This window comes from Mus caroli, unplaced genomic scaffold, assembly GCF_978045245.1.
Source record: "Mus caroli unplaced genomic scaffold, Mus_caroli_1 scaffold_14, whole genome shotgun sequence".
Lineage (NCBI taxonomy): Eukaryota > Metazoa > Chordata > Mammalia > Rodentia > Muridae > Mus > Mus caroli.
The window spans coordinates 20,746,419-20,773,660 of NW_028227269.1; the positions used below are offsets into that span (position 1 = coordinate 20,746,419).

General features: G+C 43.1%; 1 protein-coding gene across 1 annotated transcript; it reads left to right on the forward strand.

Annotated features, from left to right (window-relative positions):
• Nucleotides 1-3,393: 3,393 nt before the first annotated feature.
• LOC147001182 (uncharacterized) lies at nt 3,394-25,315 on the forward strand. Its single transcript, XM_085830452.1, has 6 exons — nt 3,394-3,730; nt 20,200-20,326; nt 20,529-20,589; nt 21,913-22,699; nt 22,778-23,159; nt 24,232-25,315. Exons 1-6 carry the CDS (start codon nt 3,533-3,535, stop codon nt 24,291-24,293), a joined length of 1,617 nt encoding a protein of 538 aa, XP_085686578.1. The 5' UTR covers nt 3,394-3,532; the 3' UTR covers nt 24,294-25,315.
• The last annotated feature ends 1,927 nt before the right edge of the window (nt 25,316-27,242 follow it).

Consider the following 27,242-nt stretch of genomic DNA (forward strand, 5'->3'; position numbering starts at 1 on the left):
GATAAAACACTGATTAAAACGAACTCGAGGAAGGAAAGGGTTTCACTGGGCTACAGGTTATAGACCATCATTCAGGAAAGCCAAGGCAGGAACTGGAGTCAGGAGCTGAAGCAGAGACTGTGGAGGAATGGTGCTTACTGGCTTGCCTTCCTTGATCTACTTAGCCTCTTTCTTACACAGGCCAGGCTCACCTGCCTAGGAATTGTGCCACCCACAGTGGACTGGGCCATCTACATCAATTAATAATCATGAAAATGTCATACAGACATATCTGAATCCCAATCTGATGGAAACAATTCCTTGACTGAGATTCTCCTTCCAGTTATATCTAGGTTTGTGTCCAGTTGACAAAACTAACCAGGGCAGCTTCCAAAACCACTAGCTAACTTCCTCCCCTCTCCCCCCTCCCCTCGCTGTTGAACCCACGGGCTCCATATACTCCAGACCAGCAGTAACAATGTACCATTTTGGCAACATCCTAGCTAACCTCCTCTTCTTCAAAAATTTCAACCTCAGGTATATTAGAGCAACAGAAACAGACCAGTACACACAAGGTAAAAAAAAATAGGACTATAGTCTTTTATATGAAAAATATAGGCTCAAATATATATGGATTCATAATTTCTCAGACTTTAAAACTTACATAGTTTTACATGGTATGTATTTTGAACCAGCCCCTAGTGAGGTCTAAAAGAATACTGTATGATCAAAGGCATTTATATTTTATAGCAAAACATAAATGTTTGTATGGGATGGGATAAGTGAAATTGTATATTGCCTCAATTCAGTTTTAGGACAATTTTATCCTTGAGAATTATTATATCTTTTTTGAGTCAGGGTTTCTCTGTATAGAACCCTGGCTATCCTGAAACTCACTTCGTAAACTTGGCTGTCCTTAAACCCATAGAGACCAACCTGTCTCTGACTCCTGACTGCTGGGGTTAAAGGGATGTGACACCATGCCCAACAAGAATTATTTTTAAAAATAGATTATTTCAGGTATTTTTTAAAATAAACTTAGTGGTGTCCGTGTCTCTAATGGTAATATCAGCATCTTCTTTTCTGGATGCATTAAAAATATGTAAATGAGGGCTGAGGTAGTAACTCTGTGTTCGAGCACTTGCCTATAGGTTCAAGGCCTTGGATTCAATCCTCAGCACCACATACAAAGGAGTGGGTAGTGTTCTCTTGATTCCTGTTCAACATTTAAACTTTAAATTATGTTCATGTCTGTGTGAGTGTGTCTGTGTGTGTGTATCCCTTTGTGTGTGTCTCTGTGTGTGTTTCTCTGTGTATGTGTGTGTCTGTGTCTCTCTGTGTCTGTGTGTGTCTGTGTGTGTATGTTTTTGCGTGTGTATCCCTTTATGTGTGTCTCTGTGTGTGTTTCTCTGTGTATGTGTGTGTGTCTGTGTCTCTCTGTGTCTGTGTGTGTATGTGTGTGTCCCTGTGTTTGTATGTGTGTATGTCTCTGTGTGTGTGTGTCTGTGTCTGTGTGTGTCTCTCTGTGTGTCTCTGTATATGTGTGTCTGTGTGTCTGGGTGTCTATGTGTCTGTGTGTGTGTGTTAGACACATTGATTAGTTTGACTGGTACTATATTATGTCAAGGAAAAACACTACTTTCTTTTAACTTCCCAAGGCATCACAGAGACCAGGTCTCCAAAAACAAAACCTTGAAAAGTCACAGGGAATATCCTTCAATTTCAGAGAAAAACAAAAGGACTTATAGGTGGGAAAAGAGGCAGAGGGATCAGAAAATTGCTTCGTGCAGGAGAGCCTGTACTATAACACAATACCCTCGAGTTATACATGCTGAGATAGATGTGTTCCTGAGACACTAAATGGAAGGATGTTCACAATGGTGGAAAGTGGCAGAGAGTGGCAGAGTTTTGGGATTTCAGTTTATTGCCTTGTGCTGGAATAAAAGCTACCCACTGGCACAGCTATTTTTGAAGGCTGAACTTATTCACAGGCAGTGCTGGTAAAATACCAGAAGCCATACATAATGTCTAACCTCAGCTGCTACCTCATACAGCAGATTTGTACATGGGAGCCTTAAAAAGATTGATTGGTCTACTGTCCTATGGCAGCAGGAGACCACTTTTATTTCCCATGTTGGGTTTACAATGTCCCTCACATTCCCTCCTTTTCAGACACACAAAAGTTTTTTGTAAAGTTTCTCTAGGCTGTGCTGTTGGCAGCAGCAGTAACTGCCTCTTGCCTCGGGGAGTTAGATGGTGTGATTTTTGACTAGTGTCTTCAGAACCTCTGGGTTTTTAAAATACAGCTGAGAATTTCTGAATGAGATATAGACGAAAATGTCCTAATTCAGATGATTTTTATTGGCCCAGTTTTGTCTGTGATCAGTCAGCTGTGGGTTGGAGTACTCTCTGAGAACCATCAGGCATAATATGCGCCCCCCCCCCCCACCATGCTCTACCTCTGGTTCTCTTGGGTATTCCCCACTTCCCACCCCACATCAGTACATTCTATGATGTTCTCAGGGTGAAGCCTGGCCTAGCACCCTAAAACTGTCATCAAGTAACTGGGAGTGTCCCTAATTGTACAAGCTTAGGGAACAGGATGCTTACTAGGGGTTGGCGTATTCTTCCAAGTCGAAGGTCATGGGTTTGAATTCCCATTCGGCTTGTACCATGGTCAACTCCCTATGCAAAATACCTGCCTTTACCCCTGGCTTCTTAAGGCTGTGAGAAGGCACACAGACAGAACATGGTCCCCATCATTGCATCCCAAACTGTCCCTACATCTCGTCCCGCTAAAGTGCCCTGGAGGATTTCACTGTCCTGTAGGGGGCGAGCTACCCACACTGTCTCACTGGCCCTTCCCTGAGGTTCTGGTGGGGAATTCAGGGGGTCCTGAGCCCAAGGGTGGGATTGGGGAGTAAAAGGGTGGGCTCCCTTCCAGCCCGGAAGCCAGTATCCCCGGTTCCACTCCACGCCCTCTGGGCAATGTTGCTAGAGGTCATGGCAGGTGCGGGGTGGGAGGCGGGCACCGCAGCTCAGGAGAGGGCGCGCCCTCGAACGCCAGCACTACCCGAAGGCAGATGCAACCCAGCAGCCCACAGCCACTGACAGGCCCTGAGCGCACATAGCCCTCCTTGCTGAGGCCTCAGCTTCCTGGCGGCTCGGTAGCGGCGGGCGACCCGATTGGCGGCCAGGTCTGGGCCCCGCCCCGCCGGGCGGGCCTCCGCGCCCTCCCCAGCCGGGCCCTCCCCTTTCCGCTGGAGGCGTCACGGACAGAGGCTTGGTGGCGCGTGGTTCCCGCTAACGGTGCGCGCCAGCTGCTGGGCTCCTTTGCAGAGGACTCGGTAGCTGCAGCTCCTGGAGCACAGCGGGCAGAGCGGCGGGCTGCGCGCGCCCCTGCTGCCACCGGGCGTCCCGCGGTGGCTCCCGCGCCCCGCGGCGACTTCCGCGCCCGCGCTTCCCTTTGTTCAAGTCCCCAAGCGGCGGCGGGGTCGGAGCCCGCGCCCTGGGCGACTGAGGCTGCCGCAGTCCACGCCCCGGCGCCCTGGCGATGCCGGACCAGATCTCTGTGTCGGAATTCGTGGCCGAGACCCTTGAGGACTACAAGGCGCCCACGGCCTCTAGCTTCACCACGCGCACGGCCCAGTGCAGGAACACCGTGGCGGCCATCGAGGAGGTGAGCGGTAGCGTAGCCCGCGCCGGGCGGGAGGCTAGGGTCGCGGGGATCGCGCTGCGTCCTGGGCACCCGGTAGGCTTCCGCGCCTGGTGACCGATACCCAGTGCCCTCCGCCTGCGCCCACACCCGGGAAAAGTTTCTGGTCCCCCAAAGCCGGACGCAGCCGGGCCAGCAGTGCCCGACACAGAAGCCCTTTGTTCCCTGCTCTAGGGAGAGGCTGCTTGACCACCTTGGGCCTTTTTTTGGGAACGATCCTGCCTGTTCCCATTTCCAGCGCAGGGTTTCAGGTCCTTTGCTCCCATCCTCGGAAAGGTCAACTTTGGCTGCATACTGCGTGGCGGCTGCGAGCCGGGGACCCCTGCGAGCTCTGCGGCCCCGGAGTGATGGCTCTCCCTGCGCGGACCTCTCCAACTTGTTCCGGAAGTAGCCCGGCGGGAGCAGCTGTGGCTTCTGAGCCAACATGTAGAGCAGTTCCAGGGACCCCAAGCTGCTTAGGCACGGGTGCCCATCCCATCTTGGGAGGCCTGGCAGTGCCCACTACTTGCCACAGAGCAGCGCTGTAGAGGGATGTGGAGAATGGTTTCTTTGAGGTCCAAAAGTTTTTTGGTGGCCGCTTCTGGGCTACCTGTGTGGTGCCTGTTGACAGTATGATCAGCTCCTGTGCCCTTAACCTGGAAAGGGCCTGCATAGTCATTGTATTGAGTGGCTAAGCCGCGAGCTCTCCAGATCCTGGGGAAGAGGGACTGCGAGAAGGAAGCAATTTGGTTTGAAAATTGAAGCAGGATTAGAAGAGGCTGTGTGAGTCCAGAGACCACGGCTGTCCACAGCTTGGGAAAGCCTCACTTACATCATTTTCTTTACCTCCCCAACAGAATTTAGAGTTTCGTGTTTTCGGTTCTGTAGGCTTTGTTCGTCCAGCTAGACTCACAAAAGGTAGCTGGAGAACGAGACACACATGTGTAGCAGTAGTGAACCGATGACTACATTTCTTTTGCTCAGAATTTTAAGATCAAGGTACATATTTTAAAATACTCTTGCCAGAGGTTGGTGTTCGGAGAGCTTTTAAATTAAGCTATGTAATTACATCCTTTCCTGTTGGTTGAACAAAGCATTCACTATTAGGCTTTGGCTGGGCGGGGAGTTGGGTGGGGGACTAGACTATTATTCTTTCGTGTAAAATATTTGTCTTTGTAGACCTACACAGTCAGGACTAGACTCAATGAAAAATACTAGGTTCAGCATCCTGCTCTTGGAAGTGAGCTAGGGTATCCGTTCTTCTCCTTCATCCTCCCCCCCCCCCTTTCTTTTCTCTCACCTCTCTTCCAAAGGATCTGCTTGTAAATCTTTTGTAGCAAATTCAGTGAGAGCAGATTGCTTTAGTCCACTTTTGTCAGCCTGGCCTTTAGGTGCCACTGATGCCTTTAATGAGGCAGGTGGGGGATGAGGGGGATGTGAGCCCCTCCCCCACGAGGGCCTTGAAAAGCACTAGGAAGATAGTCACAGTGTTTTGAAAATACATCATTAATGCTTATGAAAATGATTACATCCAAAAAAGGTAGGATTCCCTCTGTGGAAAGGACACTTGTGTGTGATGTTCTTAAAAGAAAGCCCATGTTTATAAAGCTAGGACACTTCTCTCATTGTATTGAATCAGTTAGGTATCAGTAATACTGGCAGATGTTGGAAAGCCTGGCAAATAGGAGTTGCAATTAAAGTTGGCATGGCCTCTCTCTGATTAATTTTAGTTTATTTTGGATGAACCCAAAGCTGCTTTTCCATGCAGTGCAGGAGATTACCCAAGAGCTCAGTTACTGAGTAGATTAAAGAGAGACTGGATTTGGTCTTTCTATCAAATAGCAGGCTGGCTTCACTCAGCCTCCAAAGCAGAAAATGGATTTGAGTTGGAAACAGGGAAAACCTGAACTCCTTGCAGGCTCATCTCATTTTAAGTGAGGCCAGCATCCACTCTAAGATAATAGTGTGTATGAACTGATTCGAAGGGTGAAAGGACTCAGTGTGGATTACTTAAAATAATGCTTTCTTTCTCCTCCTACATTATTTAATGTTTACTTCCAAAACAAAAAGTTGTTCTCTGTCTAGTGTAATAACACACCATGTTTACAATACTTAGACTTTAAGCAAATGTCTTTTTATGGTCGGATGAGACATTAGGGTAGGTTTTGTGACATACAAAAAGCTACGCATTTCATAGAAATACAACTAAAAAAATAAGTCCCTGGCCTTCTACTTAAATGAGTTATGGAATTAGTAAACTTATCTGATTAAGTTTGGCAAACCTGATTGCTCCCAATGGAGAATATGTCTAGCTGTTGTCATTTTCTGATTGAAATAGGCTTTCTTTCTTTTTTATTTTAAAGATTTATTTATTTTTATTATATGTAAGTATACTGTAGTTGTCCTCAGACACTCCAAAAGAGGGAGTCAGATCTCATTAAGGATGGTTGTGAGCCACCATGTGGTTGCTGGGATTTGAACTTCAAACCTTCAGAAGAGCAGTTGGGTGCTCTTACCCACTGAGCCATCTCACCAGCCCCTGAAATAGGCTTTCTTGACTTACACACCTTTAGCTAGAATATCAGTAATTCAGTCAGTGCCTGACCTGTATTACAGGTATCAAACTGTTGTGTTTAATCTCTATCCGTGATGTGCAGATGAGGAATTTGAGGCTAGGAGATCAGTTCAGGTTATAGACACAGCAAGTGGAGTTTAAACTTGACTGGATGCTGCTTTCTCAAACTGCATGGCTTTTTCTAATGCTTAGTGATGGTGCATTCTCAAAACTGCCCATAGCTAGATCAGCCACCTCCAAGTCAGGCTCCATCACTTTCCAGTTGTATGAATTGGGATGAGACCCTCCCCACCCACACACTCTTTTACAGTTTTCAGTCCAGTTCACAGTCTAGATAATCATGTCTATTTCTGAAGGTTCTGGTACAGTACCCAGTAGACTTAGTAAATGGTAGCTGCTTTACCAGATTTCACTGTAGTTACTGTATAGACCCTGGAATGAGAATGGAGCAGGGGAGAAGAAAATGGATGAATGGATGAAGGTGTGCATATAAATGGAAATTGTTGTCCCTCCCCCTAGGTGTGCCTGTGTGTGACTGTGAGAGAGAGTGTGTGTGTGTGTGTGTGTGTGTGTGTGTGTGTGTGTGTTGGCTCCTGTGCTGACCTAGCACAGAGGCTGACCTTGCAATGCTTTGCTGAGTAAGTTCCCCACAGCCTGTCTCTGCTTCCCATGAATCCTGGGGATCCCCATGCAGGTTCACAAGCTTGTGTAGCACGCACCTGACCCCCTAAGCTCTCGTCCCAGCCCCCATGCATTCTCTCTAAGGAGCTTATTGTCTTGGTAACAAGTGAGAGTGTAACTGGTTTGAAACTTTTTACTTTGTGTTGACTTTCTCTGGGTGACTTACTTTGCACAGTCTGCAAAGTGCAGAGCGCAACTGGTGTCAGCTTTGTGCTTTGGAAATAAGGGAGAAAATAAGTAGTTGTGGCATAAATCTGAAAACTGAGCTGCGCCACCCCCACCCTCTTCCCAGCTTTGATTTTCTTCCCAGCTTTGATTTTTGTTTCTTAGTTTATTTGAGCCTCTGGTTACTACAAAATACTCTGGAAATAGAGAAACATTGTGTGCATTCTTGGGACACTCCTGTTGTTTGTTAGGGCTTCTTCATAGCTCCATTCATTCCTACTCTGCTTATTTGGTGTTGATGTAGTTTTAAAAATAAATTTGATATTGACTCTTAAGTATTAAAATTTAATCTCCTTCCTTCCAGGACTATGACTCTCTTATTCTATTGTCCTTGGTTACCTTGGAAATCGCTTTGCTGTTCTAACTGCAAAAGGAGAATGAACATTTGGACTGTACAGACTCTCAGGGGATGCTGTTCATGGGCCCAGGCTCCGCCCAGTAGTTCCACTGGTACTTGAAGCCTGGGTCTCCTATCATCCCCAAGGTAATAGTGGCACTGTCCAGCATGCCTTAGTGGTAGAGACCAGGTCTACTGTGAAGATTGACTGGCTGGAGGACTTGTATTGAAAACAGTCTTTTTTCTTTTTGTTTTTGTTTTTTGTTTGTTTGTTTGTTTTTGGTTTTGGGGTTTTTTTGGGGGGTGGGTTTCGAGACAGGTTTTCTCTGTATAGCCCTGGGTGTCCTGGAACTCACTTAGTAGACCAGTCTGGCCCCGAACCCAGGAATCCAGCTGCCTCTGCCTCCTGAGTGCTGGGATTAAAGGCATGCACCACCACACCTGGCTATAACTAGCATTTTTATGAGCTTTAATTCTATGTTAAGAAAATGTGCTTTTGCCAGTTAGTTGCCTAATACCAAATGGTCAGCACCGAAACCAGACATATAAATAATATTATACAGATTGTGCAGGCTGTGTTTACATGTTTAGGGAATATACATATATGTATAAAATAACAAAGGAAAAGAGAGGTTATGAATTTTAAAGAGGAAGCAGGGATATGCGGGTTGGTTTTGAGAATAGAAACGATGAGATTATATTACAATTTCAAAAAATAAAGAAAAGTAATTGTAAAGTAAGAAAGCATTAAATGGGCTTATTTAAGATTATTCCTTTTTGAGAGAGGTCATATAGGCACCATGGAGTCATGTGACTCTGGGTTTCAGCAGGTGACAAAACAGGAGTTCTGACCACTCTGGTTGGTTCTTCAATGTCCTTTCACTGTACTGGGGTGCGTTTCCTTAGTGCAAGCTGGTGTCCATTGAGTCTCTGCAGGCCAGCTTCCATTGTTGTCGACTTAGAGGAGCCAAGACTGACAACTCCAGAGATATCAAGTGCTAACCCCTGGGGAGGCATTAGAGGCCCTTTTTTAGAGGCTTTTCTTTTCTTGTTTTACTTTTTAGTCAGGGCTTCAGGGTTGCCTTGAACTCTATGTACCAAATATAACTTTGGATTTCAGATCCTCCTGCCTCTGCCTCCACCTTTGAAGGCTGCAATTACAGCATGTGTTATCATGTTTGTTTTATGTGGTGCCAGGGATCAAACCCTGGGCCTCTTGAATGCCAGGCAAACATTCTACCAACTGAGCTGCCTCCATAGCCTCTAGAGGCATTTACTGAGGAGAGGCCTTCACTGCCACGGAGTGAGTTGTCTAATAATACACCTGGTCCCTTAGGGCTGTGGGTTCCAGAAAACCATCTGGGTTGTGTACATAAAGGCCTCATAGTGAATGGACTGAGGCTGGGTCTTCCAGGTCAGGAGATCTGTGTGTGGTGGCTGCTGCTTCTTAGAGGGGCACAAGCTAAACCATGCCAATTAAGGTAACTGTTAGGGACAGACCTTCCACCTAGGGCTGTCCTAATCATCAGGATCCATTCTTCTCAGATCAAAGAAAAAGTCTCCAAAACTAATGCCCACAGGAACATGGCAGAAGAGGGGGTACAAAGAGCATCAGAGGACACATTTGGTAAAACACTTGCTTTCTGGATATAATGTGACCATTGCACCCTGGGCAGTGCCATTCCATTTATATGCACAAGATCCAGCCTAACAGATATTGAGTAATATTCCATCAGGCAGCACTAAGTGACCTTAGTAATGATGGTGATGGTGATGAAGAAGGAGAAGGAGGAGGAGGGGATGGAGAGGAAGGAGAAATGGGGGAACTAGAAGGACAAAGAAGACACAATGGAGACATGAAGGTGCAAGTGTCAGAGAGGATGTAGGTAGAGGTAGGAATGAGAGATAGAAACAATCAAGATATACTGTGTGCACATATGAATTGTCAAAGAATAAATTACTAACAAATAAATAATAAACCTTCCAGTCCAGCTCACCCCTGCTTCCTGACCATTGCCTTGCCTCTAAAAACCCTAACACTAAGAACCCTAATCCTTACCCTAACCCTCTAATAGGCTAACCCTAAGTCTAACCCTGCTTACTGTGAGGGAAATGTGTTCATTATACCTTTTGAAGTGAGAAACCATTTCTTAATCTTGATCTTTTGAGATCATCAGATCCACCTTTAATCTAGGCAATAGATTCTTTTGGCATCCTACATACATAAAAGACAATGAACAGGGTTGTTCTTTCATTTTTTATACTTGCCCTATTTTTGTATTTTAGAAAAGGTGATTTGCTAGTTTGATTTTTAAAATTGGCATTGGAAAGTACTTATTTCTTCAGAATTCTGGTACATAGTGAATATCAGCTGTAATAACCTGCAACATGAGATAACCCGCCCTTGATTTTTCTAAGTTCCCTTGGCCAAGAACCTTTCTATATTAGACATTAGAGAGACATTCTATTACATTTCCTTTCTATATCCACAGAGAAATTCATTCTGATTTGAGATATGTTTATCTAGAGAACCTGTCCTAATACAACTGTGGCTTTTCTCTACTTTGCCACTGATGGCGATGTGCTGGCTAACAAGATGGCTCAACAGTGTTTCCCTTACATTTCTGGCTTTCCTCCCAGGGTTGGTTGGTACCTATCATCTGGGAAAGGGAGCTGCAGTCTCCCTGAGCCCAGAACTGAGCCACAAACAAAACTCTTGTTTCCTAAAATCCCTCTTTAATGTTCATTGCCTGGGTACCTTCCCACTCAGATTGATAACCCCACTGCACCTTGGGTAATGGGCTATGCATGCTCTTCCCCTGGATTTCAGGAAGAAGAAGGCAAGTGATGTGAGGCAAGCTCAGGCAAGGTCTGAAGTCAGGTCCTGGTAATGCAGGATCATTGCTCACAGAGAACAGGAGCAGGCAGCTGACTAGCCTGAGCTGGAATGTGTTGGGAACTAAAAGGGGACCCTGGGCAAGAAAGGAAAGGGTGGGAAGGCCCACTCCCTGCCAGAGTTCCACCTATGCTCTGGACAGAGATGTGGGAGAGCTGCCATACACTCTCTGCTCAGCCCCGGGTGGGCATCTAAGCCTTTGGCCCCCCTCTTTGGGTCTGAACAAGGGGCAGTCCAACCTGGGAGCCCCAGGACTACTTTCCTAAAGCCCTGGGGTTAATGGAGAGAGTGATGAGGGATGAGAGGTTCCCACACCTGTGAGAGTGAGCACAGTGGATCTTGACTGGAGCACATGAAGGCCTTCCATCTGGAGAGTAGAAAAGGCTCATTATGAGAAAGCCTATCCCATCCTCCAAGCGCAGTGGGCCTTGATGAACGGAGACATTCTATGGTTTTAGAGCTTTATTATAGAAAGGCAGGGAGAAAGAGAGAAGGTAGAAGAGAGAGAGAGAGTCCCCCCTAGAAGGCTAGAAGTGGGAAGGCTAGATAGAAAGAGAGTAAGAGGGAGAGAGGAGAGGAGAGGAGAGGAGAGGAGAGGAGAGGAGAGGAGAGGAGAGGAGAGGAGAGGAGAGGAGAGGAGAGGAAAGGAGAGGAGAAGACAAAGAGAAAGGAAAGAGGAGAGAGGAGTGCAAGAAGTGAGAGGTAAGAGATCAAAGGAGTGAGAGCAAGAGAGATAGGAGAGGCTGAACAGCCCTTTTTATGGGCTTTACTGTTGCTAGGTAACTGGGGAGGAGTTTAGCCTGAAGGTCAGAAGCTTGGGATATTGCCTACCTGACTTTTAGCCAGGCTTCTCTTGTGGTGGCTGGGGTGGGGGTGGGGGTTGGTAACTTAGGCAGGAGCCTGAGTTCCAGAAGCATGAGGGAATTGATGCCTTCCTTGTCAAGTAAGTGAATTATCACCCTCCCGGGGTTCAGACCTCAGCTCAACTGGAGACCTGCCTGTCTGTGCACAGCCCTATGCCCCACATGAATGGTGAGTTCTCCCCCAGGGCTGGGAGGGGTGAGAGTCCTCTTGGAGATCAGGCTCAAATGCTAATGTAGTGCAAACCACACCTGAGACCTGGAAAAGGTGTGGCCCTGGACAAGAAGCACACTTTAACCTTGAGGAAGGGTGAGACCCACTGGCCAATCAAGGTCTCCACAGGCAGGCCTGCCAGTCAGACAAGGAGGCAGGATCTTCCAGGTGCCTTTCCCCAAGTTCACTTTGGCTGTGCAGGCTTGAATGGTTCTCTGTGTCCTGCTCTGAGCTCTGCTGTTGGGTGCTGTGAGAGGACCTCAGGGAAGCTCTGAATTCCAGGCATGGTGAGCACAGGGTTACTGCCCACAGAGGATAGGGGCAGGGTGGTGCTGAGCAGTGGAAGCTGGGGTGGTGAGTCCTCTCTGGGGCTGGATGGGAAGTATAAGCCATATGTGAGCACCTGTGAGGTCTCTCGTGTTGCTCCTCACTTGCTCCATCAGGGGTGACCTCTAATAACTTCCCTATCATTTCCCAAATCCTTTGGACCTTAGTTAGGCTGGCTTGTGAAAACAAGGGTGGTTTCTTTGAGTCTGTAGCACACATGTCCAAACCCCTTTGTCTTTATTTATACATTACGAAAACAGGTAAAATTCTAATAGGTCTGATTTCATACATTATACTTGTTTTTGTTTTGTTTAGGTTTTGTTAATTTTTGTTCTGTTGCAGTTTTTCATATTTTTTGCATCACATGTTTAGTGAGTTTATTATTATTTGGGAAAGGGACTTTAATAATTTCAGAATTTTTTTGTGGTTTTATTGGAAAATGATAGACCTCTGAGCTGATATTCTTCTATTCCAATCATTTGTAATTTTCGCCTTCACATACTTTGCAGAAGTCCCAGTTGTTTATTGCCACGAAACTTTTAGAATCCACATTTTTTTAACTGAAATATCAATTTTTTCTCTTCGTTTTGAATCCATGAGATTCTGTCTTCCTTTCCTGTTCTGTGGGTGAACCTTGCCTCTGTAGTTGTCAGGTAATCTCATGTCCTGCTCTTAGGGACTTAGCAACTCCTTATGTCATTTCCTGCCTCCATCCCCTGTGTCTGTTGTCAGGCGTGCTTTATATACATCAGCCACCAGCTATAGCAGCTCTCTATTTTTGTTCCCTGTCTCTGTTCTCTGCACATGCACACTCTCTGTCATCTCTCCCCTCATGGCTCTCTTTCTCCTCCCTGTCTGTGTGTCTGTCTGCAGGTCCTCTTATGTATTTCTATCCCTTCCCCAGGTTCTCACTCCTCTCCCTTCCCCCAAACAACCTCTTTTGCACTTTATCTGTTGCATGCTTTAATTTCTCAGACCTGCTGTGATGGGATAGCTTGGATTTCTTGGTTGCAATTGTTCCTGGCTGTTACTCTCTATGTTGCTATGCTGGTGTGTAGCCATCTCTGTTTGGGTGATTATTGACCTAGGTACTGGCCTCTGGGTTTGTCTTTTTGGGTGGGAGTTTTGTTCCTGGGTTACTGTTTGATACATGGATTTGAAGAGAGTGTTCACTGACAGTTTCCTATTTTACTGACCTATTTTGTAGGTATGGTCAACAGGGGATGCTTTGTGATATTAAAATCTGGGAGAAGCGACAGGCAGGAACAGAAGATCTTAGTAATCCACAAGGAGCCGTAGTCAGAAGAGAGGTCAAGCAGCCCATGGTGTTTAATACAATGTTGGAACAACTGGGAAAATTGAACCTGTGGTAAATCAATCAATCATGAGGTTGATCTATGGAAGCTTACCTTGTGTCCTTTCAGTCATGGAATGTGGTTGAATAGGGAGTATCTGCCCAAGTGGGGGCTGAGACACAGGGATGAGGCAGGAATGGATAGGCAGGTGGGGATTGTCTATGGTATCTATAGGAGGCTTGCACAGGAGTAGAGGATATTTCCACTGCTACTCTTTACCAGTGTTAAGGGCAGCTGATATTAGGGTCTGCAGTAACAGAGAGTGAGGTAGGTCTTTGGACAAAGTCTAGTCTACAGACAGGCATGGTTGTGGTTAACCAGGAGTTTCTGTCTATAATCAGGGGCTCAGCAACAGAGATGAGTTTGTAAATCCCAAACAGTTTGCTTTTTGAGAATGTACATTTGTACATTCCAGCAAAAATCCCATGACAAAATCCCCTTATCAACAGCCAGTTAAGGTACATCAGCAGGGTTAAGCTACATAGAGATAACTAAGACCTCCTATAGAAACCAAAAACAGAAACAGCTTACCCATCATGGTTGTCAGATTTTTTTGCCCCCCTTGCTTGGTTCCTGCACATTATGCCAGACATACAATTTTCAAAATATTACAATGCTGATTTGTATGCAAACTCCCCACTCTTGTTGTAACTACAATAAATACTCAAAACCTCTAGACTTGATCTCTCAGTTTGTACCTAATCGGAGTTTGACTGCTGAGAGTCCTTGTTACTGAGGTCATAAAAAAGGCCTCTGTGTGTTTGCATTGCAATAGGCTCTGTGCTGTTCATTATAGTTTCTGTAAGTTAGGCATAAAACCTTCATGCTTTGACTGGAACCCCAAGACCCTCAGGACTCCCATCGGAACGCTTGAAAGACCGCTGTTAGGATGTGTCATTGTTGTTCTTTGCATCAGTGACCTGTCTGTCAGAAATGTGTCTGTGTACCTTGGTTTTTTGATTTTTCTTGAGTACTTGTGGAGTGAGATGAACATAGTGAATGTGGAACTCCAGTGAAGTGGAAATGCTGGCGAGTCGTAGCTACAAAGGGCTAGGAAGATGTTCCAGACCCTGGAACAGGGGTTGTATGCCCCTGGCCTTAATTTCTGGGAAGTTACAGCAGTCTTGGAACCCTGCTCCATGGCTCACAGCTGCCAATCCTGTCTTCATTTTCTCCTCTGTACAAGTGGTGGAATCTGCTGCTTAGCCTTCACCGCCCCCTCGTGGCCCTCTATTATGTGTGTGCCACTTTAGTATTCTCTTACTGAGAGAGGAAGTGAGACTGATTCCATCCCAATTGATATAGTTACTCACCTTCCACCTTGGGTTAAATCCCTCTTATCAAGAGGACCTGTACCCATTAAATTGCCCCTGACAGAGAGCTCTTTATGACCACATTCAGGGTAAAATCAGACCCTGCAAAACAGGGTGGAAAGGACAAAGAACTCATTTTGCCCCCTTCTAAACAACCCTGTTCTCAGTCTATATGTGACTCTGTAGTTTTGAACTTGGAGCTGTTGGTATATAGGAGGTTGTTTTTCATCCCTTCCAGCAAAGTTAGCATATCTTCCTTAGACCAGCAGTCTTATTTCCAGGTCTGTGGGGCAATCTACTCCTCTATTCACCTTCCAGCTGTTTGGCCACCTCTTTGGTCTCCCTGGCCTGGGAATCCAGGGTTAAGGACACCTTACCACAGGGCAGTGCAGCTTCCCTTCTCCCCATTCCACCATATCCTTCCATGCTCTGAGCCAGGAGCCCTTCCCATTTTATCCTGGCTCAGACACTACTCCCACTCCCTGATGTGGTGGCAGGGGTCCTGTAATGATATGGTTAGATCATTGGTTTTGGAATTTTACAACTCTCTCGTTTATTATTGTCTCTGTGTCATAGTTGTTTTAACTCAACATTTCAGGCTACAGTCATCTGAAGGAGCCTCAGTTGCAGGTGTGCCCTCATCAGAATGGCTGGTTTCTATGTCTCTGAGAGATAGTGTTGATAATTGATATAGGAAGACTCTTCCATGAAGGGTGGCAATATTGGGAAGCAAGTGGACATGGGTTGGATGAGAGAGCTAGGTGAGCATTGTAGCCGCCTGTGGCCATGTGAACTGGGTTCCCCTGAAAGGCAGCCCGGGGCTGAAAGAGATCAGAGGGCAACAAAAGAATGAGGCCAAGACAAACCTTTCTGTTCAAAGCCTCTGAAGTTTACTGAGAGTCCCTGCTTATAAAGAGGGTAGGCCCATCATCTGCCAGCCCATTCTTTGTGCCTGGAGCCAGCCCATAGGCGATCTATAGGGCTTGTCTCCAGATAGTCTCCAGGACCTTTCAGCAGGAAGCAGAGTATTGGAGAAGAGCAAATAGGGCCATCAAGGTCAGAAGTCTCTACCCTAGGTGTACTGTCTGGTTTTATGTGTCAACTTGACCAGCTGGAGTTATCACAGAGAAAGGAGCTTCAGTTGAGGAAATGCCTCCATGAGATCCAACTGTAAGGCATTTTCTCCATTAGTGATCAAGGGGGAAAGGCCCCTTTGTGGGTGGGACCATCTCTGGGCTGGTAGTCTTGGTTCTATAAGAGAGCAAGCTGAGTAAGCCAGGGGAGGCAAGCCAGTAATGAACATCCCTCCATGGTCTCTGTATCAGCTCCTGCTTTCTGACCTGCTTGAGTTCCAGTCCTGACTTCCTTGGTGATGAACAGCAGTATTGAAGTGTAAGTCGAATAAACCCTTTCCTCCCCAACTTGCTTCTTGGTCATGATGTTTGTTTAGGAATAGAAACCCTGACTAAGACACTAGGTAATCTCCTTCTTAATGGCAGCAAGGTCAAAGTCTGGCTCAGCCTGCTTCAAGGCTGAGGGAGGCTACAGAGCATGAGAGAGTGACCAAGCAAGAAAGCAAGGCAGGAAGTAGTGTTTGTCAAATATTTTTGCCTTCATTTTCTAGCTTCAGTTTCTAGTCTGAGCTCGCAGTAGGATGTGCTGTGATCTGACAGAACCATGTAAAACAAACATTTATTACCTGAGATGCTTCTGCTCAGAGGAAACCATCACAGCAGCAGAGTTGCAAGGCAGAACAATAACAACAAAATCAACAACAACAGCAACAACAACAATTGTTTCAAAAGCTGATTTTGCTGCTGGACAGAATCTCTGTTCTCTATTGAAGGAATATGGAAAATATCAGAAATTGAGATGGCAAAAGTCATAGAAAGCTGTATATGGAGCTTAATCGGTTGTTCCCATAGGATCTGGAAGATTGGAGCATTTACAGTAATGCAGCCACAGGAATTGAGGTCATACTATTTCAGTGGAAAATAGACTGAAAACTTTAGGAAGAGGTCATTTCTGTGATATTTTGGCCAAAAAAAAAAAAAAAAAAGAAAAGAAAACTAGAAAACTTTTGTACTTGGCTTATGCTCTGAAATATTGAGTAGGTCAAACAAACAAAAATATTGCCTGATTTGTATATTTTTATGCAACTGATAATTATTTGTTCAATCTTCCTATTTCTTTTTTTTTTTTTCCTCTGAGACAGAGTTTCTCTGTGTCTCCCTGGCTGTTCAGGAACTTACTTTGTAGACCAGGCTGTCCTCGAACTCAGAAATCCCCCTGCCTCTGCCTCCTGAGTGCTGGGATTAAAGTCCTGCTCCACCAAGACCTGACTTCCCCTATTTCTTTATTCAATTTACATTCTAATTGTTACACCCATCCCATTCCACCTTCCACAGTCCCTCATTACTGACTCCCTTTTATCTCCCCAGGGATGGTGGGAACCACTTTAGTATCCCTGAACTATGGCATGTCAAGTCTCTGCAGGGTTAGACACATCCTTTCCCACTGATGTCAGACAAAGCACCCCAGTTAGGGAAACAGTTTGCACAGTCAGGAACAGCTTAAGGGACATGCCCTGCTCTGGATGTTGGGGACCCCATGAAGACTGACCAGCACATCCACTACATATATGGTGGGGGCCTCCATCCCAGTCTGTGTGTGCTCGTTGGTTGGTGGCTCCATCTCTGAGAGTCTCCTAGGTTCTGGGTTATTTGACTCTGAGGGTCTTCTCATGGACTTCCTATTCCTACAGAGGCCGTCAATTCTTTTCCCAACTCTTTTAAAATACTCCCTGAGCCCTGTCCAATGTTAGGTTGTGGGTCTCTGCATATGTTTCAGTCAGATGCTGGATGGAAACGCTCAGAGGACAATGATGCTAAGCTACTATCTGCAAGTATAACAAATTATCCTCAGTAATGCCAGCCTTGGTGCTTGCCCATGGGATGGGTTACCAGTTGGGCAGGGTATAGTTTGGCCATTCCCTCAGTCTCTGTTTCAACTTTGTGCCTGCCTTACTTGCAGACAGAACAAATTTTGGGAGTAAAGGTATTTGGTTTTCTTGGTGTAGTGAACACTTCACTGGTGGTTCTGCCTGACTGCAAGATGTCACCTCTTCATGGCCCATAATTCAATGCTTTATATCTAAGCTAAGATCACCTCCCTAGCCGCATTTGTGCCCTCCCATTCATAGTCTCAGGCACATTATACAGATGCCCCCACCCTAACCCCCCCCTCTCCCAGCATCTGCTGATTTCATTTCATTTTCCTGGCTCTCTGGCCCTTGTCTCTTACCACACTTGTTCCTAACACTCCCCTTCTTATTTCTTAACTACTGTCTCATCCAGTTTCTCCCTTCCATCTACCTCTTCTGTCTCTTTCATACCCCATTCAGTGAGATTCAACCATGCTCTTTTGTGCCATGTCTTGTTTACTGTCTTTCCGTCTATGAAGTGCATTGTGGGTATCCTGTACTTATGGTTATTATTCACTTGGAAGTGAGTATGTACATTCATGTCCTTTTGGGCCTGAGTTACCTCATTCCAGATATTAGTTTCTAATTGTACCCATTTCTCTGCAAAATTCATGATGTCCTTGTTTTTCATACCTGAGAAGCACTCCATTTTGTAAATGAAACATGGTTTTTGTGTCCACATTTTAGTTGAGGAACATCTGCATTCTTTCCTGTTTCTAACTGTTATAAATAAAGTGGCTGTGAACTTATTGGAGCAAATGCCCTTGTGGGTATATGCCTATGAAGGTACCCTGAGTGTAGTACTTCCTTTGGCTTGCTATGTTTTAAATTAATGGAAGGAGTATTCAATGTGTTTCCTCATCCCAGGATGGAACCTTAAACAAAACCTGCTGCAAATGTGGTCCAAGTGAGGCAGGGTCCGTTAATTTAGAAGCAAAACTTCACAGGATCATCCATATCGTGCTGCTTCTGGAAACTGAAAGATGAAAATACCATGGTCATAGATTCTTTCTCTATGGTTTCAGTTTAGCACCACTCCAGCCATCTTTTGACAGAGTCACGATCCCAGGGAAGACTCTGTGAGAGTTCCTTGCATTTAAGTGGTGAGGTTGATGCTTGAGTTGCATTTTGTGACCACAGGTTGTGGAGAAAACTAACGCATTGAGAAATCTGCCATGGAGAGAAGCTTACAGGGAGATGAAGTACCCAAACTGAGAGATGTATGAGAAGTTACAGGAAGAGCACCATCTATGCCTTTAGGAATTGAAGTCCAATGTGTTTGAGACAAAGCTATAGGATTTGGTGTTTGCCCTTCTGTTTCTCTTGCCTTTGTCCAATCTTCTCTCCCTGTGTGCACATTCCTATTGATTGGAATGGGAAGGGGTATTCAGTGCCATTTTAAGTTGGAAAGATATAGCTTGCTGTTTGATTTTGCAACTTTGCTTTCTGATGTGGCTGTCAAGATATTGTTTTGAGTGTCAGCAGAGACTTTAGACGTTTGAACAGTGCAGGAGTCTTTCTAGATTCATCTTGGGGAGATGAAAGTGTATATACACTCAAAATTTTCCTTTTTCTTTCTTTCCTTTTTTTTTTTAATCCTATAATTTAGATATTCATTATCACCCTGATCACTGTCCTTACTCTAGGTCCCTGCCCTCACAGACTCCCTCCTCCCAATCTCCTCTGTTTCTCCTTTGAGTGGGGTTGGGGCCCCCTATGTACGCCGTGGGCACATAGATTATAGTCTATTTCTTAGGATGGCATATGCTCATGACATCAATACTGCCTGAGGTTTCAGAGTCATTATATTCTGGGTGTTGATGTTTTCCCAAACTCTTGTGTTTGTTTTGAAATTTTTAAATAAATAGGAGTGTTTTGCCTGTGTGCGTGAATATGAATATCATGTGTGCCACCTCGTTAGTGTTGTTGGAAGGTGGACTCCGAACTCCTGTTCATAAAGCCATGGGTCACGGGAATGCTAGTATTTGACCACCATTTCTGGAAGACAAGCAATAGCTTTCCACGGCTGAGTTATGGCAATCTCCTGCCTTATGCTGCTTTTTATGTTCAACACTTATATTAATAATATTTTCATCTGACCATTGGTCCACTAAATGTGCTTTGATTGCCAGTAAAGTTTTACTAATGTTGCAGTTTAAAGCGGTACACTTCCTGTTTCTGCTAGATGAGTACAGAAGTGCAGGGAATGTATACTTCTTTGTAGGAACTGTCGTAAACAACTGAGTTCTTTCTATCATTTTTGTCTCCGTGGTTGATTTTTGCAGTGGAGTAAGGGTCTTAATATGTAACCTTTGCTGTCCTGGAATGTGTTACATAGAACAGACAGGGATCCAGTTCAATGACGTATACCTGCCCGTGATTCTGGGATTAAAGACATGAACAAATACACCCTGCTTGTCCGTGATTTTTCTCGTTAGTGATTCTTCTTACAATTTCGGGGATATGTGCTCAGTACTGTTGATCTATTTCACCCTACATCTCCCTCACAATTGAAATTCCTCTCGAAAGTCTTTCCCCTATTTATTTAAAATGATCATAAGCAACACAGGTGAACCTTCAACTCAATTTCCTTTAAAATGTTATAGTACTTAGGTTATAACTTCTGTGTCAGGAAGTCAGTGGAGGAAGCACCAGAATTACATGAATATGTAATATGAATATGGTCAAGGAAGCGTACATTTGCTTTACAATGATGTCAGTACCATGCTTTGTGATGTACACATGTATGGGATATTTTAGGACGCAGTGACTTATGATGATGTGCATGTGAACTTCACTGGGGAAGAGTGGAATTTGCTGGATCCTTCCCAGAAGAGTCTCTACAAAGATGTGATGCTGGAGACCTACTGGAACCTCACTGTTATAGGTATGACTGTGAATTTTCTTTTGCTTTTCAAAATAGTGGGAAGACATGTCTCTTGGTGAGTGTTGGTGCTCTGTTATTACAATTGAGAACAAGGAAGACTGAGCTGAATAAATAGTGTCCAGTGATGTGAAAATTCACAGTACCTTGAATTTTGCCTTATTTCCAATACTGTATCATTCATTATTCTGGTATTGTCTTTTAGGCTACACTTGGGAAAACCATCATATTGAAAGACATTGTCAAAGTACAAGAAGAAATCTAAGGTAATTTTCACGTGAAAGCTTATGCAATTATGCCTCTAAGGAAATTTTACTATGATATGGAAGCTCTAAATCAAAGCAGGAGTGTAAAATGTCAATACCTGAGGTGTAACTATAATTACAATATTTTTTCAATATTTATTTATTTATTATATATAAGTACACTGTAGCTGTCCGCAGATACTCCAGAAGAGGGCATCAAATTTTGTTACAAATGGTTATGAGCCACCATGTGGTTGCTGGGATTTGAACTCAGGACCCTCGGAAGGGCAGTCTGTGCTCTTTACCACTGAGCCATCTCTCCAGCCCTAATAATACTATTCTTAAAAAAAATGTACTGCCTAGATGTAGTTATGTGATTTATTTATCAAAGCATTCCTTTAAAAAAAAAAAAAGGCGAGGAAACATTGCCTTAAGGGATACCTTTATTCAATTTCTACCTCTACTAGAGCTATACTGATCTGAACAATGTGTATAGACTTACAAGACTTAGATATTGCACATCGAATAGTGATAAATATATAAGCAAAACCTTCCGATAAGCAAAATATCCATGGGAAAGTTGGTGATGCTCATATTCTTATAGTGAAATTGATCATTTGTTTAGGGTACAGTTTATGAGAATCAAGAGTGTTGTCATAGGAGAAACCTTAATTCATATATTACACGTCTATGATTAACAAAAAGTCAAACAGTGTGAATGCATCTATTACTCTTCTATTAATATATATATCATGTGTCCCAATGGATAAAAGCTATTTGAGCATAGGGATATTGAAAGAAGTAATGTACCGCTTTCTATCCCAGAACTTTGAGAAAATTGTCATATTCTATCTTTGGTAGACATTCTGAATATGATAAAACTTTGCTATGAATTGGTTTTCTAATTTTACTGGGAACTTCCCAAAGCTCACACTGTAGAAAATCTTTATGGGTTGTAGGAATTTGTAAATTCTTTTGTTTGTCCTGGTTCACATTCAAATGTGGTACAATTCACGCTACAGGAAAAATTATGAAAGCAATTCCTGTTACAAAGCTATGAGTTGTTCTATTTTCCTCATATAGATGAAATACACCATATAAATATCCCGTATAAAAAGGATGTTATAAATGTTAGCCATGTAATAACCATCACAGATATCTCGAAAGATGCAAAACAATCCATAATGAGGGAGAACACCATGAACATATATAAAGTGACAAAACCAGATGATCCGGTCCATCTTTATCATTAGACCAATTTGTAAAGTTTATTCATCTTGATGGAATGATTGAATAGGGAAATTAATGTAGTAAACATATCACATGTACCAATTTTCATTGCAGGTATGTAAGTAATCATAGTGGAGAGAAACTCTATGAATGTAATGAACGTTCTAAAGCCTTTTCATGTCCCAGTCATCTCCAAAGTAATATAAGAAGACAAATTGGAGAGAAAACACATGAACATAACCAATGTGGTAAAGCCTTTTCAACACCCAGTCATCTTCAATATCATAAAAGAACCCATACTGGAGAGAAACCTTATGAATGTCATCAATGTGGTCAAGCCTTTAAAAAATGCAATCATCTCCAATGTCATAAAAGAACCCATACTAGAAAGAAACCCTATGAATGTAATCGATGTGGGAAAGCATTTGCACTTCACAGTCATCTACAATGTCATAAAAGAACACATACTGGAGAGAAACCCTATGAATGTAATCAATGTGGTAAAGCCTTTGCACAGCTCAGTAGTCTCCAATGTCATAAAAGAACACATACTGGAGAGAAACCCTATGAATGTAATCAATGTGGTAAAGCCTTTGCACAACTCAGTAGTCTCCAACGTCATAAAAGAACACATACTGGAGAGAAACCCTATGAATGTAATCAATGTGGTAAAGCCTTTGCACAACTCAGTAGTCTCCAATGTCATAAAAGAACACATGCTGGAGAGGAACCCTATGAATGTAATCAATGTGGTAAAGTCTTTACAAGTCACAGTGATCTCCAATGTCATAAAAGAACACATGCTGGAGAGAAACCCTATGAATGTAATCAATGTGGTAAAGCCTTTGCACGACTCAGTAGTCTCCAATGTCATAAAAGAACACATACTGGAGAGAAACCCTATGAATGTAATCAGTGTGGTAAAGCTTTTACAAGACACAGTGGTCTCCAATATCATAAAAGAACACATACTGAAGAGAAACCCTATGAATGTTATCAATGTGGTAAAGCCTTTGCACACCTCAGTAATCTCCAATGTCATAAAAGAATACATACTGGAGAGAAACCCTATGAATGTAATCAATGTGGTAAAGCCTTTGCAAGTCACAGTCATCTCCAACGTCATAAAAGAACACATACTGGAGAGAAACCCTATGAATGTAATCAATGTGGTAAAGCCTTTGCACAACTCAGTAGTCTCCAATGTCATAAAAGAATACATACTGGAGAGAAACCCTATGAATGTAATCAATGTGGTAAAGCCTTTGCAAGTCACAGTCATCTCCAACGTCATAAAAGAACACATACTGGAGAGAAACCCTATGAATGTAATCAATGTGGTAAAGCCTTTGCACTACGCAGTAGTTTCCAATGTCATAAAAGAACACACACTGGAGAGAAACCCTATGAATGTATTCAATGTGGTAAAGCCTTTGCAGGTCACAGTTATCTCCAACGTCATAAAAGAACACATACTGGAGAGAAACCCTATGAATGTAATCAATGTGGTAAAGCCTTTGCACAACTCAGTAGTCTCCAACGTCATAAAAGAACACATTCTGGAGAGAAACCCTATGAATGTAATCAATGTGGTAAAGCCTTTTCACGACTCAGTCATCTCCAATATCATAAAACAACACATAGTGGAGAGAAACCCTATGAATGTAATCAGTGTGGTAAAGCCTTTACAAGTCACAGTGGTCTCCACCATCATGAAAGAACACATACTGGAGAGAAACCCTATGAATGTAATCAATGTGGTAAAGCCTTTGCACGACCCAGTTATCTCCAATGTCATAAGAGAACACATACTGGAGAGAAACCCTAAGACCGTAATTGGTAAAGCCTTTGCACCTCACAGTCATCTCCAACGTCAGAAAACTAAACGTACTGGAGAGAAGCTCTATGAATGTTATCAATGTGGTAAAGCCTTTACAGGTCACAGTCATCTCCAATATCATAAAAGAACACATACTTTCCTGATAAAGCTGTTTCCTGTGATGCTATTCCAATACCTGGCACACAGAAGTGGATGCTCACAGTCATCTATTGGATGGAACACAGGGCCGTCATTGGAGGAGCTAGAGATAGTCCCCAAGGAGCTGAAGGGGTATACATCCCTGTAGGCAGAACAACAATAGAAACTAACCAATACCCCCAGAGCTCATGTCTCTAGCTGCATAAGTAGTAGAAGATGGCCTAGTCTGCCATCATTGGGAATAGAGGCCCCTTGGTCTTGAAAACTTTTTAAGCCCCAGTACAGGGGAATGCCAGGGCCCAGAAGTGGGAGTAGGTGGGTAGGGCAGTGTATAGGGGGACTTTCAGGATAGCTTTTTAAATGTAAATGAAGAAAATATCTAATAAAAGATTGAAATGTAAAAAAAAAAAAACATAATGGAGAGAAACTCTACGAATGTAATCACTGTGGTAAAGCCTTTGCAGGTCACAGTTGTCTCCATTATCATGAAAGAACCCATAATGGAGAGAAACCTTAGAAATGTAATCAATGTGATAAAGCTTATTCTCAAAGTTATTGTCTCTATAATCAATGTGGTAAAGACTTTTTACAACTCTATAGTCTCCATTATTTTTAAAGAACACATAGAAGACAGAAACCTTAGGAAGGTAATTGGTGTTGTAAAGCATTTGATTTCACGGTCATCTACAATGACATAAAAGGTCACATACAAGTGAGAACCCATGTCAATGTTATGAATGTAGTAAAGCCTTTGCATGTCATAGTTGTTTAGGCATACACAAGACAAACTGCATGGCAGAGAAACCCCAATTTAAATGTTTGCTTTTCTGAGAGTTGGTTTGGTCATGAGATCTGTTCCTAGCCACTGAAAGGCTGAGGGAGAAACCCTCTGAGTATATTTAATATGGGAAAGCCTTTGCACAATTTTCTAGTCATCTTCATCATGGAAGAATTTGAACTAGGTAGAAACATTGTGAATCTATTTAGTATGGTGAAGCTTTTTCATTGAGCTTTTTATGTATATTCTTCTTTTTATGAGACTATTCATACTGGAGACGGATGCTATGAATGTCAGCAGTGTGGTAAAGCCTTTACATTGTTGGGTCCAGTCAGGTTCAACACAACTCACACACCAGGACAATGGAAAGGATAAGAATTTATTGGGCTGGGTGGTGGTGGTGGTTCACTCCTTTAATCCTAGCACTTGGGAGGCAGATGCAGGCTGATTTTTTAATTTGAGGCCCAACAAGTCTAGAGTGCTTTCCAGGACAGCCAGGGCTACACAGAGAAACCCTGTCTGGGAAAACAAAAAAAGCAAAAAAAAAATTTATTGGAATTAAGTCACTACTGATCAGTGAGAGACACAAAAGTATAGTCAGAAGTTTATCTTCAAAACCTCACTGCCCACACCCAACCTGAGACAGAAAGTTGTATAGCTTTCAAACACAAACACCTCAAAGTCCTGGGCCAACTTACAGCTACATTTTCTCCCAAATCAAAACATTTCTATTGAATGAGTCAATAAATGGTGATTGCTAACTCCTTGTATTTTGTTGCTGTTGTTGTTGCAGCTGTGGGTGGTGTTGGTGTTGGACTGTGTGTGTACTTTCCCTTCTTTTGTAGACAGTAAGAGATTATTTACTACCCGTGTTTTCCTTTGTATCCTTAACTTCCTCGGGTTAGATTCTATCTCTATCTCTTTGTGTTGGTCAGTATATTTAGTGAGAGGTTGTTTAAATTTGAGTTTATCGTGGACTATCTTAATTTTTTCCATTTACAGTATAGTCATTTTTTTACATATTAAAATCCAGGCACCTGTTGTTTCTGCGGCACATGTGTGCAAACCCTTCTGGTGTCTACAGACTCCAAGAAGACATCTGCGATCTTAATAGATCTTCCTTTATGCTTTTTCTGGCTTTTTGCCTTTGCAGCTTTTAGTATTCTTTCCTTGAACTGTGTGTTTTGATTATTACACAGGAAAGAGACTTTATTTTATGATCCCTTTCGTTTGGTGTTTTGATGATTCTTGTGTTTTCTTTATGTTAGGAAGTTTTTCTTCTAGGATTTGGTTGTCAATACTTTCTGAGACTTTGAGTGAGGATTCTCCTTCCTCTCTTCCTAAGTATTCTTATGTTTAGTCCTTTTACAGTGTCTTGGATTTCCATGATATTTTATATCAGGAAGATTTAGACTTAACATTTTCATTGTCTGATTTACCCATTCCTTCTATTGCTTATTCAATGATTGAGATTTTTCTTCCATGTCTGTGTTCTGTGGGTGAACCTTGCCTCTGTAGTTCCTTTTTGCAGTCCTAATTTTTTTTTTTTTTTTTTTTTTTTTGGTTTTTTCGAGGCAGGGTTTCTCTGTATAGTCCTGGCTGTCCTGGAACTCACTTTGTAGACCAGGCTGGCCTCGAACTCAGAAATCCACCTGCCTCTGCCTCCCAAGTGCTGGGATTAAAGGTGTGCGCCACCACACCCGGCTTAGTCCTAAATTTTTATTTCCACTATTTCCTAAGATTTAGTTTTCTTTTTTGTTTCTATTTCCACTTTTCTGTATTGAATAGTTTGTTTACCTCACCCTTTGGTGTGTTCTTTCTTGGCTTTATTTATAGGAATTTTGGCTTCCTCTACTTTTTGGTTTGTGTTTTCCTGGACTTCTTTGTGGAATTTATTGATTTCCTCCAATTTTTTTTTGTTTTCCTGGCTTTCTCTAAGTGATTTGGTCATTTCCTCTTTAAGGAACTCTGTCATCTCCATACATTTGGGGTTATAGTGTTTTTCTTGTAATGTAGCTTTGTTGGAATATTTAAGACCTTCTTTGACAATATAAATGAGCTCAGAGTCATTAGCCAGAGAGTGATAAATGCTGGTCCTTATTACATTATCGAGTACCATTGTCATGGAATGGAATGGCGCTATCTAAGCTAAGTATTCAGCTTCGATTTAATCAGATGTGTGATTTATCCCAAGGTGTTCTTTCTCCTTACACTGGACGGGTAGCCAAGTGAGGCACTTTTTGAAAGAGTTACTTTTTGTGAGACACCTGTTTTTATCACTAACCTTGGAGTCACCATTAAAAAAAAAAAAGCTGATGGTGACAGGGTGAGCAACTTTGTAATTTTCCAGCGTGTATTTATTCATGTCAGGTGAATGAAGACAGACCAGATTGATAGATATGCAAATTGGGGTCTTTAGCTTGATCCAAGCAATATTGAATTTCTGATTTTGGAGATATGTCCAATGCACCTTCAGGGTTTAGTTAGCTCAGATGATTATGACACAGGCCATTGGCTGTAGTTGTGTGTCATGTGACAGATCACAGTAACTGATATTGCACACAGGAGCCAGGTCAAAGAGTATTGATTAAATGCCATTTTTTTCTGCCAGATACACACACACACACACACACACACATATATATATATATATATATATATATATATTCAATTATGTTTCAATTTTTC

What these genes read in the sequence shown, in the direction of transcription:
- LOC147001182 (XM_085830452.1), top strand. Translation starts at nt 3,533, where the DNA reads ATGCCGGACCAGATCTCTGTGTCGGAATTCGTGGCCGAGACCCTTGAG. An exon ending in AGTACAAGAAGAAATCTAAG is followed by an intron (nt 20,590 to 21,912) that starts GTAATTTTCACG and finishes TTTTCATTGCAG; the next exon opens with GTATGTAAGTAATCATAGTG. An exon ending in TAAAGCCTTTGCACTACGCA is followed by an intron (nt 23,160 to 24,231) that starts GTAGTTTCCAAT and finishes ACTGTGGTAAAG; the next exon opens with CCTTTGCAGGTCACAGTTGT.